The sequence below is a fragment of the Syzygium oleosum genome, unplaced genomic scaffold, assembly GCF_021117445.2.
Source record: "Syzygium oleosum isolate NSW1041296 unplaced genomic scaffold, Sole_v2.1 Sole_v2.21, whole genome shotgun sequence".
In the NCBI taxonomy this organism is placed as follows: domain Eukaryota; kingdom Viridiplantae; phylum Streptophyta; class Magnoliopsida; order Myrtales; family Myrtaceae; genus Syzygium; species Syzygium oleosum.
Window position 1 is genome coordinate 4316183 of NW_026607505.1, and position 16645 is coordinate 4332827.

General features: G+C 41.9%; 2 protein-coding genes and 3 pseudogenes across 2 annotated transcripts in view; 1 reads left to right on the forward strand and 4 right to left on the reverse strand.

Annotated features, from left to right (window-relative positions):
- LOC115671110 (protein PLASTID MOVEMENT IMPAIRED 1-RELATED 2) overlaps positions 1-16645 on the forward strand; it is a 49547-nt gene that overhangs the window by 16625 nt on the left and 16277 nt on the right. The window lies entirely within an intron of this gene.
- LOC115671218 (17.1 kDa class II heat shock protein-like) lies at positions 30-1355 on the reverse strand. The gene has a single exon (XM_030592719.2). The coding sequence runs from the start codon at positions 1210-1212 to the stop codon at positions 715-717; it is 498 nt and encodes a 165-aa protein (XP_030448579.1). The 5' UTR covers positions 1213-1355; the 3' UTR covers positions 30-714.
- LOC115671111 (17.6 kDa class II heat shock protein-like) lies at positions 3496-4533 on the reverse strand (annotated as a pseudogene).
- On the reverse strand, positions 6960-8692 carry LOC115670982 (ankyrin repeat-containing protein BDA1-like; annotated as a pseudogene).
- On the reverse strand, positions 12009-13267 carry LOC130140722 (ankyrin repeat-containing protein BDA1-like; annotated as a pseudogene).

The window sequence follows — 16645 nt, forward strand, 5'->3', positions numbered from 1 at the left end:
ATTCGAATCGTCGGAATACTGCAATTAGCACACCGTCCCGAAGTGAACTTGTCTCGCTGCTCTATTTGCTTAAGTAAGTTCAGCATGCGACTGGAGTTCAATTTATCAGAACTTGTCTTAGTAACGTTCAAAAGGTGCCACCGGTCTTTCTCTGTGCATTCATCAGATTCAGCAACTCAACAAAGATGCGCTCCTCCTCGTCTTCGATCCTCGAATTTCTTAGGTTGTGCACCCGTTCAAACCCACGAAAGTGCTCCATTGGGGTCGATATGGTTTTCTAATTCCGTGAGGTTTCTCAAACGGGACAAATCGATCGCGGCTCTCAGTGAAGAGCAGACCCTGACATGAAGTTCCAATAAAACTCCGAGGAAATCTGCGGAGCGAGCTGCGGATTCACGGAAAAGATTCCGACCGTGATCGGTCGGAGACAAAAGGTCAGATGGGAACGTTGGCCATTCTAGGTATGTCTGATTCTTGCATACCGCGATATCACCGGTTTTTTCATGTCCATTGATACGACAACCCCCCGTTGAGTAACAAGACTTATGCAACAAACTCATTCCGGAAGACCCCCACACAACCAGACTTTAACACTACTACTCACACCCGACAGAAGAACAAAAGAAGAAACTTCTTTCTCGTTTCTTCGACCCTCTTATTCTTTCTCCATATTATAGGCCCTGGACATAGTACACGCACAAGTCACGGGCAGTTTTAAGCGATCTGGACCTCGATGGTTTTGGGCTTCTTGGGCTCCGGCGGCGGCCTCTTCTCCACCGTCACCGTCAGCACTCCATCCTGGTACGCCGCCGCTATCTTCTCCGTGTCCGCGTTCTCCGGCAGCACGAACTTCTTCAGGAACTTCCCCAGCCTCCTCTCCATCTTTATGTAGTTCAGCAGCCCCCCTCCCGCCCCGTCGTTCTGGTCCTTCTCTTTCTCCCTCTTCCTCTCGCCGCTCACCACCAGCACGTTCCCGTCCTCCACCTGGACCCTGATCTGGTCCGGCTTCAGCCCTGGCATGTCGAGCACGAACACGTACGAATTCGGGTACTCCTTCACGTCGGCGGGAGTCGCCGCCATTGCCTTCCTGTCGCGCAGGAAGGCGCGGGACGGGGCGTGGTGGGACTTGGCGTCGGCCTCGTCGGAGAGGTCGAGGAGCTCGTGGAGGGTGTCAAGGACAGTGGTGTCGAAGCCCATGTCTCTGAGATCCATGCTTTTTCAGCTGCTAAGCTTTGAAACTGAAGTGTGTCTCTCGTGTTTCTTGGTGCAGTTGAAGTCGTGGGAGTCTGTGGGATTTATATGGAGGTGACGAAGTCGGTGGCGCGACGGTAACCTTGTAGATGTAGATGCTTCGACGAGGCTCTGGAATTCTCATGCCAAGGAGATTTTCCTGTTGTCCAAGGTCTCTCAGGCTATGATGACAGGTGGTGATTAAGCGCACAAGTCACTGACACATCACAGAGCTTTGCATGGCATCATTCATATCTTTTGTTTTTCCAATTTTTTTTCTGCCTTCCTTGAATTTGAAAACCCAACTATAATAAATAATGACCATCGATCTCAAACCTTAGTTTAAGCTAAAATAGGATGCCTGTGGTAATTCGATTTTTGTTCAGGTAACTAATGGATGGAAAAACAAATAGAGAGAGAGAGAGAGAGAGAGAGAGAGAGAGAGAGAGAGAGAGAGAGAGAGAAGCTCCAATGATTAGACCAAAAAGCATTTTCACAATACTTCCTGGTTTCCCTTCAAAATGCCAAAAAAAGAAAAAAGGATCACATTGGTTCCAAAACAATCTAATAACTACTGTTAATATTTTTTTTTTTGGAGATATAGAAAGTTTACTACTAATTGAGATAAAAATCACAATTAGTCCTAAACATGTTGGATTAGTGTCGATTTAGTTATAAACATTTTGATATAGTGCTAATTCAGTCATTCTGACTAATTTTGGTAGGATATTGCTGATGTGGACACCCGCCGTACCACGTAAGCCGGTTGGCATTGACATGGATAACTTTTAATAATATTTTAGTATTTTTTGAATTTTATTATTTTATTTTCTTTCTTCTTTTTCTTTCCTTCCCTCTCTTCTCCCTCTGGCTGGTTGTGGAGGTTCAGCGACCGGCCAGAGGCCAGGGCCGGCGAGGTCAACCTTGTCGGATGGTCGCAAGGGTGGCCTTGCGCTCGGCTGCGAGGCTCGAGCCCTTGCTAGAGGCCGCGAGGTCAAAGGCCATGATCTCGCGTCACCGACGAGGGCAAGCCTTGCCATGGCTGGGTGAGGCTACCCTCACCTTCACCTCTCTAGTGACCGGTCGCCGAACCTCGGCAATCGGCCGGAGGAAGAGGGGAGGGAAGGAAAAAAAAAGAAAAAGAAAGAAAAGAAAAAAAATTCAAAAAAAATTATTAAAAGTTATCTATATCAGTGCTAGTTGTACCATGTAAGCCGGTCGGCGTCCATGTCAGTAATATTTAGCCAAAATTGGACGAAAGGGCTGAATTGACACAAATACAATATGTTTAAGACTTTTTTGACACTTTTTCCGTCAAAACGAAATTCAGAAGTGTGGACATTGCTAATCGAACCTTTGTATTAGTTGTAAATATTCTAGGATATTTAAGATAGAGGGAGAGAATAGAGAATCGATAAAAACTATATTTTTACTCAATTAATTCATATTACTATATTAGAATCAAGGATATTTATATCCAAACAATACATATACAAAACAAAATAACTAATAAGAAAATTAGTTATTTTAGAGAATAACGAAATAACAAATGATATTCTACTAATAATATCTCTAACAATGTTTCTTAATAGGGAATTCAATATCCACAAATATTTTTTAACGAAAGAGTAGGCTTATAATCTTTATTATAAAGATATTCTAGTAATTAAAGAACTCAAAATTTATTGCTTCGTGGTGGAATTTGGAAGAGGTGGGATGTGGAGAAAGCATCGCTCCAAAAGCAATCGTGAGCCTCTTTCATACGTGGTGAGGTACTAGGTGGCCCCGACCTCCACGTGGCTTTAGCATATGAGTGTTCGGGTCGAACTGGACCGGTTCAATGAATAACTACTATCGCACGAACTCAGAACATGTGTGTCTATATTATTTTTCTATCATATAATCTTTACACGAGACTCACATGATTAATTGAGATGGCGTATGCGAGCTTCACTTCATCTCAATTGCTAGAGAAATTTCTTCTCGAATCATGTCGTGAAGATTTTTTTATGTAAATCGGGCTGCTATATTCCGATTTAGTTGCCAATATTCTATGATGTTAAATTCAATTGATCTAGTATATGTTAATCTGTGATTGATATAATACATATTGAAAACCCTTATTAGATTCATTACCCAGAGACAAGTTTCATTACGCATATCAGAACCCCATGCAAAGTCATGCAAAATAACAGAAGGAACTACAAGCGCACCAAAACTTGCCTAGACACAATTAGAACAGGACACAATTAGAACAGGCCATCATCAACCAGCCTCCACTTCAATGGTCTTGGTCTTCGGCTCCGGCGGCTGCACCTTCTTGACGGCGACCCTGAGCACCCCGTCCTGGCACGCCGCCGTCACCGTCTCCACATCATCGTTCTTTGGCAGTGCGAACTTCCTCATGAACGTCCCGGTCCTCCTCTACATTCTCAGGTAATTGGCCCCTTGTTCTTTCTACCTCTTCCTCTCCCCGCTCACGATGAGCACGTTGTCGTTCTCTATCTGGACCTTGATCTTGCTAGCTCTTATCTCGGGCATGTCCACGACGAAGACGTAGGAACTTGGATACTCCACGATGTCAGCGGGAGTCGTGGACATGGCCTTTGCATCACGGACGTAGGCACGCGAGGGGTTGTTCCTCGACTTCTCGGGTGTTGCGGAAGCAAGCAATCAAAAAGTAAAAGTAGACAGAACAAAAAAATAAATCGGACATCAGATTTACGTGATTCGGTCGTAGTGACCTACGTCCACGGGGAGAGCAGCACGAAATTCCACTATAGATCAAGCTATACAACGGAGATTACAACCACACTAGAGTCACTCGAACACTCTAAGTGTTTTTCAAGCCCTAATTACACCCAATAACTCATGTAGTGTTTAACTCACAATTTTTCACGAAATAATCTCTTAATCTCACGAAGGAATTAAAGACAAATTCTTACCACAAGAATTTAATCGGCTACAACACAGTTGGATATCTTCAGGATGTAATTCCTTAGTAGAAGCTTCTCTTTGATCATCTTCACAAATAACGTCCCTTCTTATTTATATGCAAGAATTTGATCTAAATTAGGAAACCTCTTTTCAGGAGACCTTCAATAATTAGGAAACCTTTTCTAACTAGGAAACCATTTAATTAGCAAACCTATTCAAAATAGGAAACCTACTTGAACGAGGAAACTTTCCTTTTTGGACTCAAAATCGAGACATAATTTTAACATCGGGCTTGTCGGGGAAGTCGAGCATGTCTTCGAGGATCGCGAAGAGGCACAAGTCGAAACCGAGATTCCGCTGATCCATATGTTGTCTGCTTTTCCTCGTCCAGAAAGGAAGAGGGACCGTGTGTGATTGTGGGATGAGGAGGCTGGTGTTATAGTTTACCGGGGTTTTATAGAGTAGGTTTAAGGGGGGATCGCCATGAGAGATGTCTTGAGAAAGGTCTGGAGACGAGTACAGTGGACTGTTCATGATGTTTTTTGAGGTGCTTCGGTAATCTTCTGCAATTTACTATAAAGATTACTAAATAGCGACATTCCCCTTTTTTAATGACACGTAGTCCATTTGATTCATCTATAGTAATCAATCTTATTTCTCTATGATAGAGCACACTCGAACGTCGAACAAAATTCAAAATTCAAAATTTGCCATCGTTTTAGCAAATCCTTCATTAGGTAAGGTTTCTTTCCTTGATCAAAGGCTGTAAGGAAGGATTTAAATTTAGATTTAAAATGTATATAAAATAGTTCGAAAGATTATTTTTAAAATAAGTTTTCAATCATATAGTACCCACAATTCGATTATTACTTAGTTTAATAAATAGAACTTGGAACAAAACGTGTCGAAATTTGAGATTGACAATCGCCTATGAACTATGGCTAGAAAAAAGAAAAGAAGAAAGAAAACTACCATTGACTAATCCTTTCTAAACATTGATTTTGTTTATCGGTTAGAAAGTCCAATCCAAAAACTTAAATCGAGAGATAGAGGAAGAAGGTAATATAAAGCACAAACGAAATTAACTAGGGCATAATTTGGCTTTGATACCATGATAAAAGGTTCAACCCAAAAAGTTTAAACTGATGGGTGGAGAGAGAACATGTATATAAAAAGCATGTAAAATCCACAGTTAGGCGATATGGAACAATCATACTTTAGAAAAATTTGAGGTTGAAAGTTAACTTATAATTTGTTTCATATGCCTCATAAATAAAAGAATGATACAAGCTCCTACTTGTGGGGGCAAATGTATGATACAAGCTTCTTAACAAAGGAAGCATGACGGGATCATATCATTAATCAAGGGTCTAGGGTCCCCTATGAGAAAAAAAGGGGCCGCATCCCACGTGCAAAATTGACTGGTTACCAACATAAAGATAATTTATGAACTGTAAGATAACTTTTGCATTGCAAATACTTAAGAACGTAAAGGTAATTTAATAACTCCGAAGCTAATTTTACGAACACAAAAATATGACTTACAAACATCATTTTGCAGTTATGAGACAATAAAGATGTCACTACAATACCCACCTATGGATAGCTCAGTTGGTTAGGGTGTACTTGGGATTGTGTGGTTAGGCGCACTGGTCCCAAGTTCGATTCCCCAGCTAAGCACTTATGATTTAAGTGGGGGGTCATGGCGGTGGGTTGCTGTTCTAGTCTCTCCCGAGGAATAGTCGAGGTGCGCGCAAGCTGGCCCGGACACCTCGGTTACCAAAAAAAAAAAAAGAAAAAAAAAGAAAAAAAAAGATGTCACTACAATTAGACCTTGTAAGCAATTTATTAAGATCAAGTATAATTAAGATCATCAACAATTAGCACTCACTCAATTTATTAATTACAAGGGAAATGAGTACCTTAGAGGAGCATTACATCTTATAGGGTAAATTGCTACTTTGAATTACTTACTATATTGTCTTAAGAGATGTTACTACTTTGAAGGTACATCACTCATTTCATCACATGAGAGTGCTTACACTTAGTAATTTCCTTATAACATCATAAATTACCTCATACCATCGCAAGTGATATAGTACTTGCTTATTGACCTAAAGCTATGGTAAATTGGCTAAACAACTCATAATATTATTGCACTTACTGTTTGTACAGTTTTATTAAAAATAACGACATTCCTTTACCCTTTGTAAGTTGGGGATGTTGTTACCAGTAATTATCCATTGATGATCTAATTTTCTTCAATTAGTTGTAATTGGTAGTTCATTATGGTTAGTATTTTTCCATTTTTAATTGGCATTATTACAACTGGCATTCTTTCTTTTTTCTTCCCCAACTGGAAAGTCCCCCTGTCATACCTGACCTAATTAAGGGAAAAACAAATCATACCACCACCTTAGCATGTGCTCTTCCTACTTGTAACCGTCTGTAATCTGACTACAACCGCAACTCATTCCTTACCTTAAGTACAACATATAAAGAAAGAAGAAAGAGAAGAGAATTCCATGTATTAATATAATATTACCTACTGTTGATACTCCATCCATCATCCATGTAAACTCCATTTTTTAATTAACAAAGATTCAACACGCCTAAGACACTTACTATTTTAGACCAGCACACACACACATGCATGCATTCTCAAATGTATCGTACCTAAGTGGCGAATAGGCACACTGAATAGCACATACTATATAGCATCTACTCTTGCATGGCCTCATGGCTCAGTGCACTTCTCCTGAGACAAGCACACCTGTAGCTATATGCAGCCGTTAAACTATAAGATCGTCCCTCTTCCGTTTTTTGAAGGCCTTGCAGACGAATTTCAGGACTTCGAATACAAATCTCAGGACTTTGCGTACCAATTTCAGGATTAAGCGAATTATGTGGCACAGAAAAACAAGAGACATCAATACCCCCATATCCGCACCGCATTTACAACTACTGTATCTGTGGCATACGATTTGTCCTTCTCTGGTGAGGAGAATACTATGATGACCGAATAACTCAATGCTGTGAAGGTTACCGCGACCCACATAGTATTGCAATCCACGTGGTGATCTGACGCCGCTCTAAAAAAATACCACTTATGAGAAGCATAATGGTGCTAAGCGATGCGATGAAGCTTATCATGTTACATGCTATGAACAACTTGTAATCCTCATCAAAATCCTCATCTGCCTTTGCAGATTCGTCAGGCAGGTTCATACCCGCTTCGTAAGCTATGGTAGCTGCCAATATCGCCACCACCATTAGCGCCTCATGCATACCCTTTTGCCACTTTCTCTTCCTTTTCCTCTTGCTCTCTTTTCCTATAAGTGGATGGAAGGTGGTGATCGTGTTATTCACATGGACTGTTCGTCTGGATGGATCGTGATTCTCTGAAGTTTGAGGAACAAAATCCATAATCTCTTAGGCTCTTTCCACGCTTTGACCTTGTGCTAATAGGCCTAGTGCTGTGAAATCTCTGGAGTTCGTAATGTTCGGGTTTACTCCTTTATTAATCAGGAAGTCTATAGTCTACAGAGGAGTCACAACAGAATATACCTACTGGTGTCAGGTTTGAACAAGACAAGCCCATGTCACATACTTATTCAGGATTAACTTTGCTTCTAGCTTTTTAAAGTCCTCTAGTGTTTGTGACTATTATTTGATGCTTTCAAAAGGGAAACTCATCCCTCGTTGAATTTCTTCTGCTTCACTGTTTTTATGTTTCTTCTAATCTAGATAAAATTAGAGTGAAAATAGTGTGGAGTGTAAAGTTGTAGTTAATTATTTGGACCAATAACTTCTTTTTCAAATATCACAACCTATGATGATTTATAAATGGATTTCTGTTAGCTTCCGAATATTTTTATAACATTCATGTTTCCTAGGACAGCCTTTTTTTGTTGATAAGCTCACTTAATTTGACTAGTGTAGAGGCTTGGTTGTATGAAAATACCTTAGTTTGTCTATCTACAGCAGCCAAATGCAAAATCGTGTTGCCATCTTTGTCCCTCGAGTTGATGAACTGATCATCGCCCAAAATATCCAACAAAAGCTTCAAAGCTTCCAGTCTGTTGTGCTTCCCGCATAATTGCAGGATCGTCTGGCCATGTTCGACGACACTACCGGCTGCATCAGGTCTCGCTCGAACCAAGCGTTCCAACACATCCACATGCCCCTTCATGGCCGCGAAATGAAGAGGGTTCCTTTTGTATTTGTCACGGACGAAACATATTTTAGGGCTGACTCTTAACAATCTTGCTACTATGTTAAGTTACACTTTTGCTGCCGCGAGATGAAGAGGCGTCGAAGGATCTTGCTCTCTTGCCAGCTCGGCCTTCCGAGCTAGGACCTCTTCCACGAAATCCAAGTGTCTGAGCATGGCTGCGATGTGCAGAGGAGTCTCGGTGCGATTCCCAGTCATGATTCGGGTGAGAAGCAGCTTATCTTTTCCGAGCAAACCCAGCAAAGAAGGCACGTCTCCTCTGACGGCAGCTTCGTAGAGTTCGGACTCCATGTTTGGCTGTCTAAAGAGAGTTTCGGGGTACTCACTCCTCCTGTATATTCACACCTCCGCGGTATACTTGAGAGAGTTTCACGCCCTTGCTTGCGGCCGGCGGGGCTGCAATGGCCCTAGGCGAGGGCCACCTTGCGCCAGCCGCGACCCTAGCCGGCTAAAATGAAAGAAAATAAAGAAAGAGAAAAAAGAAAAATAAAAAAAAAAGAAAAAGAAAAGAACAAAATGAATTGAAAATTCAAAATACTATTAAAAAATGTTCATGTTAGCACCGGTCAGGTTACGTAAGATGGCCAGCATCCACGTCAGCATTTCTAGCCAAAATTGGCCGGATGGATTTAATTGGCAAAATATGAAGAGGCTGAGGACTAAATTTGTACAATTGAAAGGTTTATGACTGAATTGGCATAATTGCAATAAGTTTATGACTTTTTTGGTACTTCTCCTTAAAGTCTTGAGAAAGTTTCGATTCTTCCTCTGAGTTTTTTTCTTTTGTTCTTTCTTGCTCTGCTCAAGAATGGATGAAACTGTCAAAAATTTGATGCAAGTAATGGCTGCAACTAAATTCTTTTCCAATACAAGTCAACATTATTCATATATTTCGTTCTTGATATTCTAGACGCATTACGTGCTCTTGCTTTGTCTTTTTAAGAGCAGTTACAGCAACATGTTAATGTCCAACGCCAAGGAAGCAATAATGGAGCGGTACAACAACATTTTCTCAGATGAAGCCGCGTCGTTTTTGTCAAGAAGGTCCAGGTCTTCTTGTCCTTTGTCTAGTTGGAAACTTTTTTTTGTTAAATAAGCAACGTGGAATTGAATTTTCATTAAAAAAAGGTTACTAGGATGAATCACAAAAATTTGTTGCCAGAGGCACTTAAATGATCATTTTTTTCACCGATGCGGCACTCAAGTGATCATTTGAAAAGTTCTCATACTAAGGTGAATGCTGTATAAAAGTTATAATACTTCTAATGTCTTTATCCTGGACAAATTTTATGTAGAGCAAGGTCAGTTTTTCTTATCTATAGGAATGTGGCTCAGTCATCCCAAGAAGACCAAGGATGTTGGCCTCGGCACGATTCGTGTAGATTACGTGAGGTTCAAAAGTGCGTCTCATTGTCATTTTGTCGATTTAGTCATTATATCCTTAGCACTACTCACAAAATAAGAGGGCATGCCGCAGTAGTTTTCGAATTCAATTTTGGTCCTTACCAATGCTACTTATTTTCAATTTGTCCTCTGTAATCTGTATCAAAACCCTCGATTTATCATACGATCAGTTCTCGTTGCCGCCATCTAATCAAACGCGACATACATTGGTCCAACATAGTTTCTTGGAAATCTCCAACTATCATGCATAGTTTCTGTTAATAAGGAAACCTCCTAATAGATTTTGAAGTTGACAAAACTATCCATGTAAATTCTGTAAGTCTGATACATACTCTGAAGTATTTTGATCGAGGCAGACATATTCTGGAAATGTCAATTCCAATATTTCGAGAAAACTAAACTTTCTGGACACTCAGACTTTACGAGACCTAGAAGGAAGACTTCAGACTTCAAACTTTACGAGATTTAGAACGAGAACTTTAGACTTTACTGACAAAGTCATTCAAACTTCATAGAGTACTTCAGACTCTACTTCTAAAAGGTTCAGACCTTACTGAAGACCCACGTTGACTTAAGTTTTGGATGTGAAGCAAAAACCAGAAATTATCCAGACATTGAAACTATTCAGAACGAACATAATGGTTAGTGATCTGGCGTGAATTTCACAGAACGAAAGTTTTGACTAACTCAATCTTAAAATACTTTAATTGATTGACAATCAAACATTAAGGTAAGTATATATCTCACAACGGATAAAGCTCTACTTATGAAAACCAAGATTCTAGTTGTATGGGCGACTAGATTCAGCGGGATTCAGATTTTGTCAACCACAGCTGCTCAATCAATTTTATATAAATCTGTCTAAGTTGAAGATTGGAAGATGATCCTCTGAAGACTATCCAACTGCTAGTTTGGAAGTGGAGGAGTATAAAAGAAGATTAACGAGGAACAAAAGGTACAGAACGAAGTCAAGAATCAAGACCAAAGTCTGAGCATACTCCGATTCTATTACTTGTCTTTCCCAAGCCAAACACTGAGATCTTGAGAGATATTTTGTAAGAGTGATTGTGTGAGATAGAGAGTTCTATCATTCACAGAAGTGATATCACTCAGAATTTGTAATCTTTTTGATCATATAATGGAATCTAGCCAGTAGGCTGTCAGCATGGGAGAGTGGACGTAGGCTTAATATAAGCCGAACCACTATAATCTTCTGTGTGCAATTTTTCTATCCCTAAACTCCTATTTTATATACACTGCACACTAGCACATTTGTTACAAAGTTTGATCAGAATCTGGTTGTTTTTCAGGCTTCAATATTGATCATTTGCTTCTACTTTAAAAATTAATCAAAAAGTTTTAGATCACCTATTCACCCACCTCTAGGTGATTCTTACTAGCTACATCAGTTCTATCCCTTAAATTATTACCATTGATGTGTTTCATACTTGTCAAGAAATAAAACATCCATCCATAGTCCATGTAAATTTCATTCAACACGCTTAAAACATCTATAATTTTCACTAAACACACACATGCATTCTCAAATATATAGTCTATAATTTATCTAATTGACACATTGAATAACACATACTATAGTGTATAGCATCTACTCTTGCATGGCTTTATGGCTTAGTGCACTTCTTCTGGGACAAACACACTTGAGGTGAAATGCAGGCACTAAGGTATGTGATCCTGCGGCTTCCGTTTTCTGAAGGGTTTAAGGACAAATTTCAAGACCTTGCGCAACAATTTTAGGATTAAGCGTACAACATGGCACAGGAAAAGAAGAGCCATCAAGACAGCCCATACCAACACTACAAACCCAACTGTTTTATACGCAGAATTCCAATTATTGTCCAGTGTGAATGCTAATATGGAGATGGCATAAGTCGCCGCTGTGAAGGTTATCTCAACCCACATAGTCAGCATTTTAATCCCCGTGAAGATCCGACCCCGCTTTAAAGGAAGACCACTAATGAGAAGCATAATGATGCTAAGTGATGCAATGAAGCTTATTGTGTTACATGCTATGAAAACCTTGTACTCATCCGGGTACCTATGAGCCATTATGGAGTCGCCTGCATTATGTGCCGTGTAATTTGCATCGCCCTTGAAGTTATCTTGCCAATTGCCGCCAGGTGGGGTAATACCTGCTTGGAATGCTATGGTAGCTAGCAATATCGCCACCACCATTAGCGTCTTATGCATACTGTTTTGCCACTTTCTCTTTCTTTCCCTTTTGTTTTCTTCTCCCAGAGGTGGATGGATAGCGGGGACCATGTTATTCGCAGTTCATTTGGATGGGTCATGATTCTCTACAGTCTGAGGAACAGAGTCCGCAATCTCTGAGGCTCTTTTCTGCACTTTTGCCTTGTGTTAATAAGCTGAGTGCTGTGAAACCTTTGGAGTTTGTAATATTCAAGTTAACTGCTTTATTAGTCAAGAAGAGTATAGTCTGCAGAGGAGTAACACTAGAATGTACCAATTGGGTTCAAGTTTGAACTAGACATTCCTATGTTATATAATTTTTCAGATTAAATTTGCTACTGGTGTTTTTCAGTCCTGTAGTGTTTGTGACTATTATTTGATGCCTTCAAAGGGGAAACTCATCCCTTGTGAAACCTCTTTTGCCATCTCTGATTTTATGTTCCTTCTAATCTAGATAAAATCAGTATGAAAATAGCGTGTAGTGTAAAGAAGATGTTAATTATCTGGACCGATGACTTCTTTTCCAAATATCATAACCTGTAATGATTTTTAAATGGATATCTTTTAACTTCCAAATATTTCTAAACGTTCACATTTCCGAGAACCACCTTCTTGGTGGATAAGCTCACTCAATGTGACTAGTAGAGAGGCTTGGTTGTATGAACATACCTTAGTTTGTTTGTTTGTCTATCTGCAGCAGCCAAATGCAAAATCGTGTTGCCATCTTCATCCCTCAAGTTGATAAACTGATCATCGCCCAAGGTATCTATCAAAAGCTTCAAAGCTTTCAGTCTGTTGTGCTTCACGCATAAATGCAGGATGGTTTGGCCATGTTCGATAACACTATGGGCTGCATCAGGTCTCGCTCGAACCAAGTGTTCCAACACATCCACATGCCCTTTCATGGCCGCGATATGAAGATTTCATATTCGTCACGGACAAAACATATTTCAGGGCCAACTCTTAACAAGCTTGCAACTATGTTAAGGTACGCTTTTGCTGCAGCGAGATGAAGAGGCGTCGAACTCTGAGAATCTTGCTCTCTTGCCAGCTCGGCCTTCCGAGCTAGGACCTCTTCCACGAAATCCAAGTGTCCGAGCATGGCTGCGATGTGCAGAGGAGTCTCGGTGTGATTCCTGATCATGATTCGGTAGAGAAGCAGCTTATCTTTTCCGAGCAACTCAAGCAAAGAAGGAACGTCTCCTCTCACGGCGGCTTCGTAGAGCTCGGACTCCATGTTTGGCTGTCCAAAGAGAGTTTCGGGGAAAAGTGCCAAAAAAGTCCTAAACCTTTTGCATTAGTGCCAATTTAGTCCTAAACCTTTTTTTGGTGCCAATTCAGTCCTAAACCTTTTGCATTGGTGCCAATTTAGTCCTAAACCTTTTTTTGGTGCCAATTAAGTCCTAAACCTTTTAAATTGGTGCCAATTCAGTCCTAAACCTTTTGTTTTTGTGCCAATTTAGTCCTTCCGGTCAATTTTGACTGGAATTTGCCGACGTGGACGCCTGCCGGCCGGCGGCCGGTCATCGGCGCCGACGTGGCGCTGACATGGACAACTTTAATAATATTTTTTTGAATTTATATTTTTTTTCCTTTTTTTATTTTTTTTTCCACTTTTTTTTCGGCCCCCCCTCCTTCCTCTGGCCGGTCACCGGTCCGGCGACCGGCCAGAGGCCAGAGGCTGGCGAGCTCGACCTCGCCGGCCACTGGCGAGGGCGGCGGCCTCGCCCGGCGAGGGCGAGCCTCGCCATGGTCGGGCGAGGCTCGACCTCACCAGATCCGGCGAGGTCGGGCCTCGCCCGACCATGGCGAGGCTCGAGCCCTCGTCGGAGGCCGCGGCGAGGGCGAGCCTCGCCATGGTCGGGCGAGGCCCGACCTCGCCGGATCCGCGAGGTCGAGCCTCGCCCAGCAACCTCGTCGCGGCTGCGGCGAGGGCGAGCTTCACCTTGGTCGGGCGAGGCTCACTCTCGCCCGACCATGGCGAGGCTCGCCCTCGCCGCGGCCTCCGGCGAGGGCTCGAGCCTCGCCTTGGTCGGGCGAGGCTCGACCTCTCCAGATCCGGCGAGGTCGGGCCTCGCCCGACCATGGCGAGGCTCGCCCTCGCCGTAGGCCTCCGGTGAGCGCTTGAGCCTCGCCCGACCATGGCGAGGCTCGCCCTCGCCGGGCGAGGCCACCGCCGTCGCCAGTGGCTGGCGAGGTCGAGCTCGCCGGCCTCTGGCCTCTGGCCGGTCGCCGGACCGGCGACCGGCCAGAGGAAGGAGGGGGGGGACAAAAAAAAAGTGGAAAAAAAAAGAAAAAAAAGGAAAAAAAATAAAAATTCAAAAAAATATTAAAATATTATTAAAGTTGTCAACGTCAGCGCCACGTCGGCTCCGGTGACCGGCCGCCGGCTAGCAGGCGTCCACGTCGGCAAATTCCGCTCAAAATTGACCGGAAGGACTAAATTGGCACAAAAACAAAAGGTTTAGGACTGAATTGGCACCAATTTAAAAGGTTTAGGACTTAATTTGCACCAAAAAAATGTTTAAGACTAAATTGGCACCAATGCAAAAGGTTTAGGACTGAATTGGCACCAAAAAAGATTTAGGACTAAATTGGCACTAATGCAAAAGGTTTAGGACTTTTTTGGCACTTTTCCCGAGAGTTTCGGGATGCTCACTCCTCCGGTATACTCCCACCTCCACAGTATGCTCGATGAAGACTGAAAGGGGGATTGGTAGATATTTCTTATTAGCAAACCTGTGGCTCAGCTCGTCCGAATGTCCTTGGATGTTACGTAAGGTGATGATTCTTGGAGATTTATTGTGGCTTAAAAAAAAATCAAAGTTTCCGCAATGTAAACAGATGAGTGTTGACACCAATAATTTATCAAGTTGTTGACAGTAAAAATAAACTTAAAAGTGTTCAAAATAACAGGGACAAAAACGCAAATGTCGTCAAAGGATGATGTATCCCATAAAAAGTTTGATTGCAGAAGGAGACAACTGGCAACCATTTGGATATCCTAACGGGAAAATTAATAATTTGAAATTGAAAAGATTGGAGACGTGAAAAAGATGAGTGCCACCCGAGTTTCCGTACCGGAGGTCGTCGATGAAAATTATCAGGAGAAAACTAGGTCATCAAAGCCGTCGACGAGAAAAGAAGCACTCGGTTTTATTTATGGTTTCTGCATTGAAGGTAATTGACGAAAATTGTTATTGGAAGACTAGGTCATCAAAGCCGTCGACGAGAAAAGAAGCGCGTGATATGCATAGTTAATAACCGATATCTCATGGAAGGGACAGGTGTCAAGATAGGAAAACAATTGATGACGGTTATCTCATGAAAGGGACAAATGTCGAGACTGGAAAAGGATTGATGACGGTTGTTGTCACAACCCGACGCTTGAGCGCGCTAACATCCTACCAATGGTCGTGTAATGGCAACGTCCCAGGAAGCGTCGCCAATCCAAATAACTAACATTGATCAAACGAACGCATGCGGAAGCGTATATATAAAACCCCAACCATGAACAACAAAATTAAATAGCAAGGAAAACACTTTGAGATGAAAACCAATGAAGCCATTTGTATAAACACTTGTTAACCCTAGGAAGATACAATTTACAAGCCCACCCAAAGGCGACTTCCTAATAAGACCATGCATACAAAAGGGATTGCGTTAACTTAAACTCCTCTACAAGAGGCCATCCAAAAAGGATGATGCATCCAATGCCCAACACACCCCTGGTCTTCGAACCGCATGTGACGACTATTTGTCACTCCAAGCCTGAAAATATTTAACAATGAGGGGTGAGATAAACTCAGCAAGTACACTCCTTAACCTCATTTAGGAGAATACGTTGCCTCCGGAATGCCCTAAACATGCAATCACTCCCATGAACACATAACGGAATCATGACAACACATATCATGGCACAAACATGCACATCAACAACTTAATAATCCAGACATGCTCAATCATCAACCCCAGGCACATATCATTCATCGATGCAAATCGCACTCATGATAGTCCAAATTATTAACGACCCCTCGGGTCACGATACATCCCATGGATGGCGGTCTTCTGGCATTGCCAGGCATCGTCCTGCACCACCCTGGCGACGGCATCGTCTCACCAACCTCAATGACGGAATCACATAAATGGGTTTGTCCTCAATCCGATTTGCGAACGACTTCATCTCACCTTGCCCCCGCGACGGCATCCAATCACTAAGATTGGGCAGGACCTTAATGGCCATGGTACAACCCCTAGGGTTGGCGGTCTTCTAGTAAAACCGGGTACAAAGGAACTTTAGGTGATCATGCACACACGGCATTCACTCAAGTCCCATTTCTTATCTTTATCAACTAGCCAATGCAAACATGATCCGTGCTCATTCGACAAAATGTTATGACTTTCACATGTAAAAAAATGCAATGCAATAATCACACGTGAAAGAAAGTCGGGCATAAATGAAATTGGGGGTAAACCTGGGCAGATTGCACAGTAACTGAAATCCTTTCAAAATAAATAGTAAATGAGCTCCAAAAATTCTAAATTTTGGATATTTTATAGAAAACACCTTGGTAAACATTTCTTATTAAGAACACAAAACCCAGTTCAATCTAAAATCATGTCTTATTG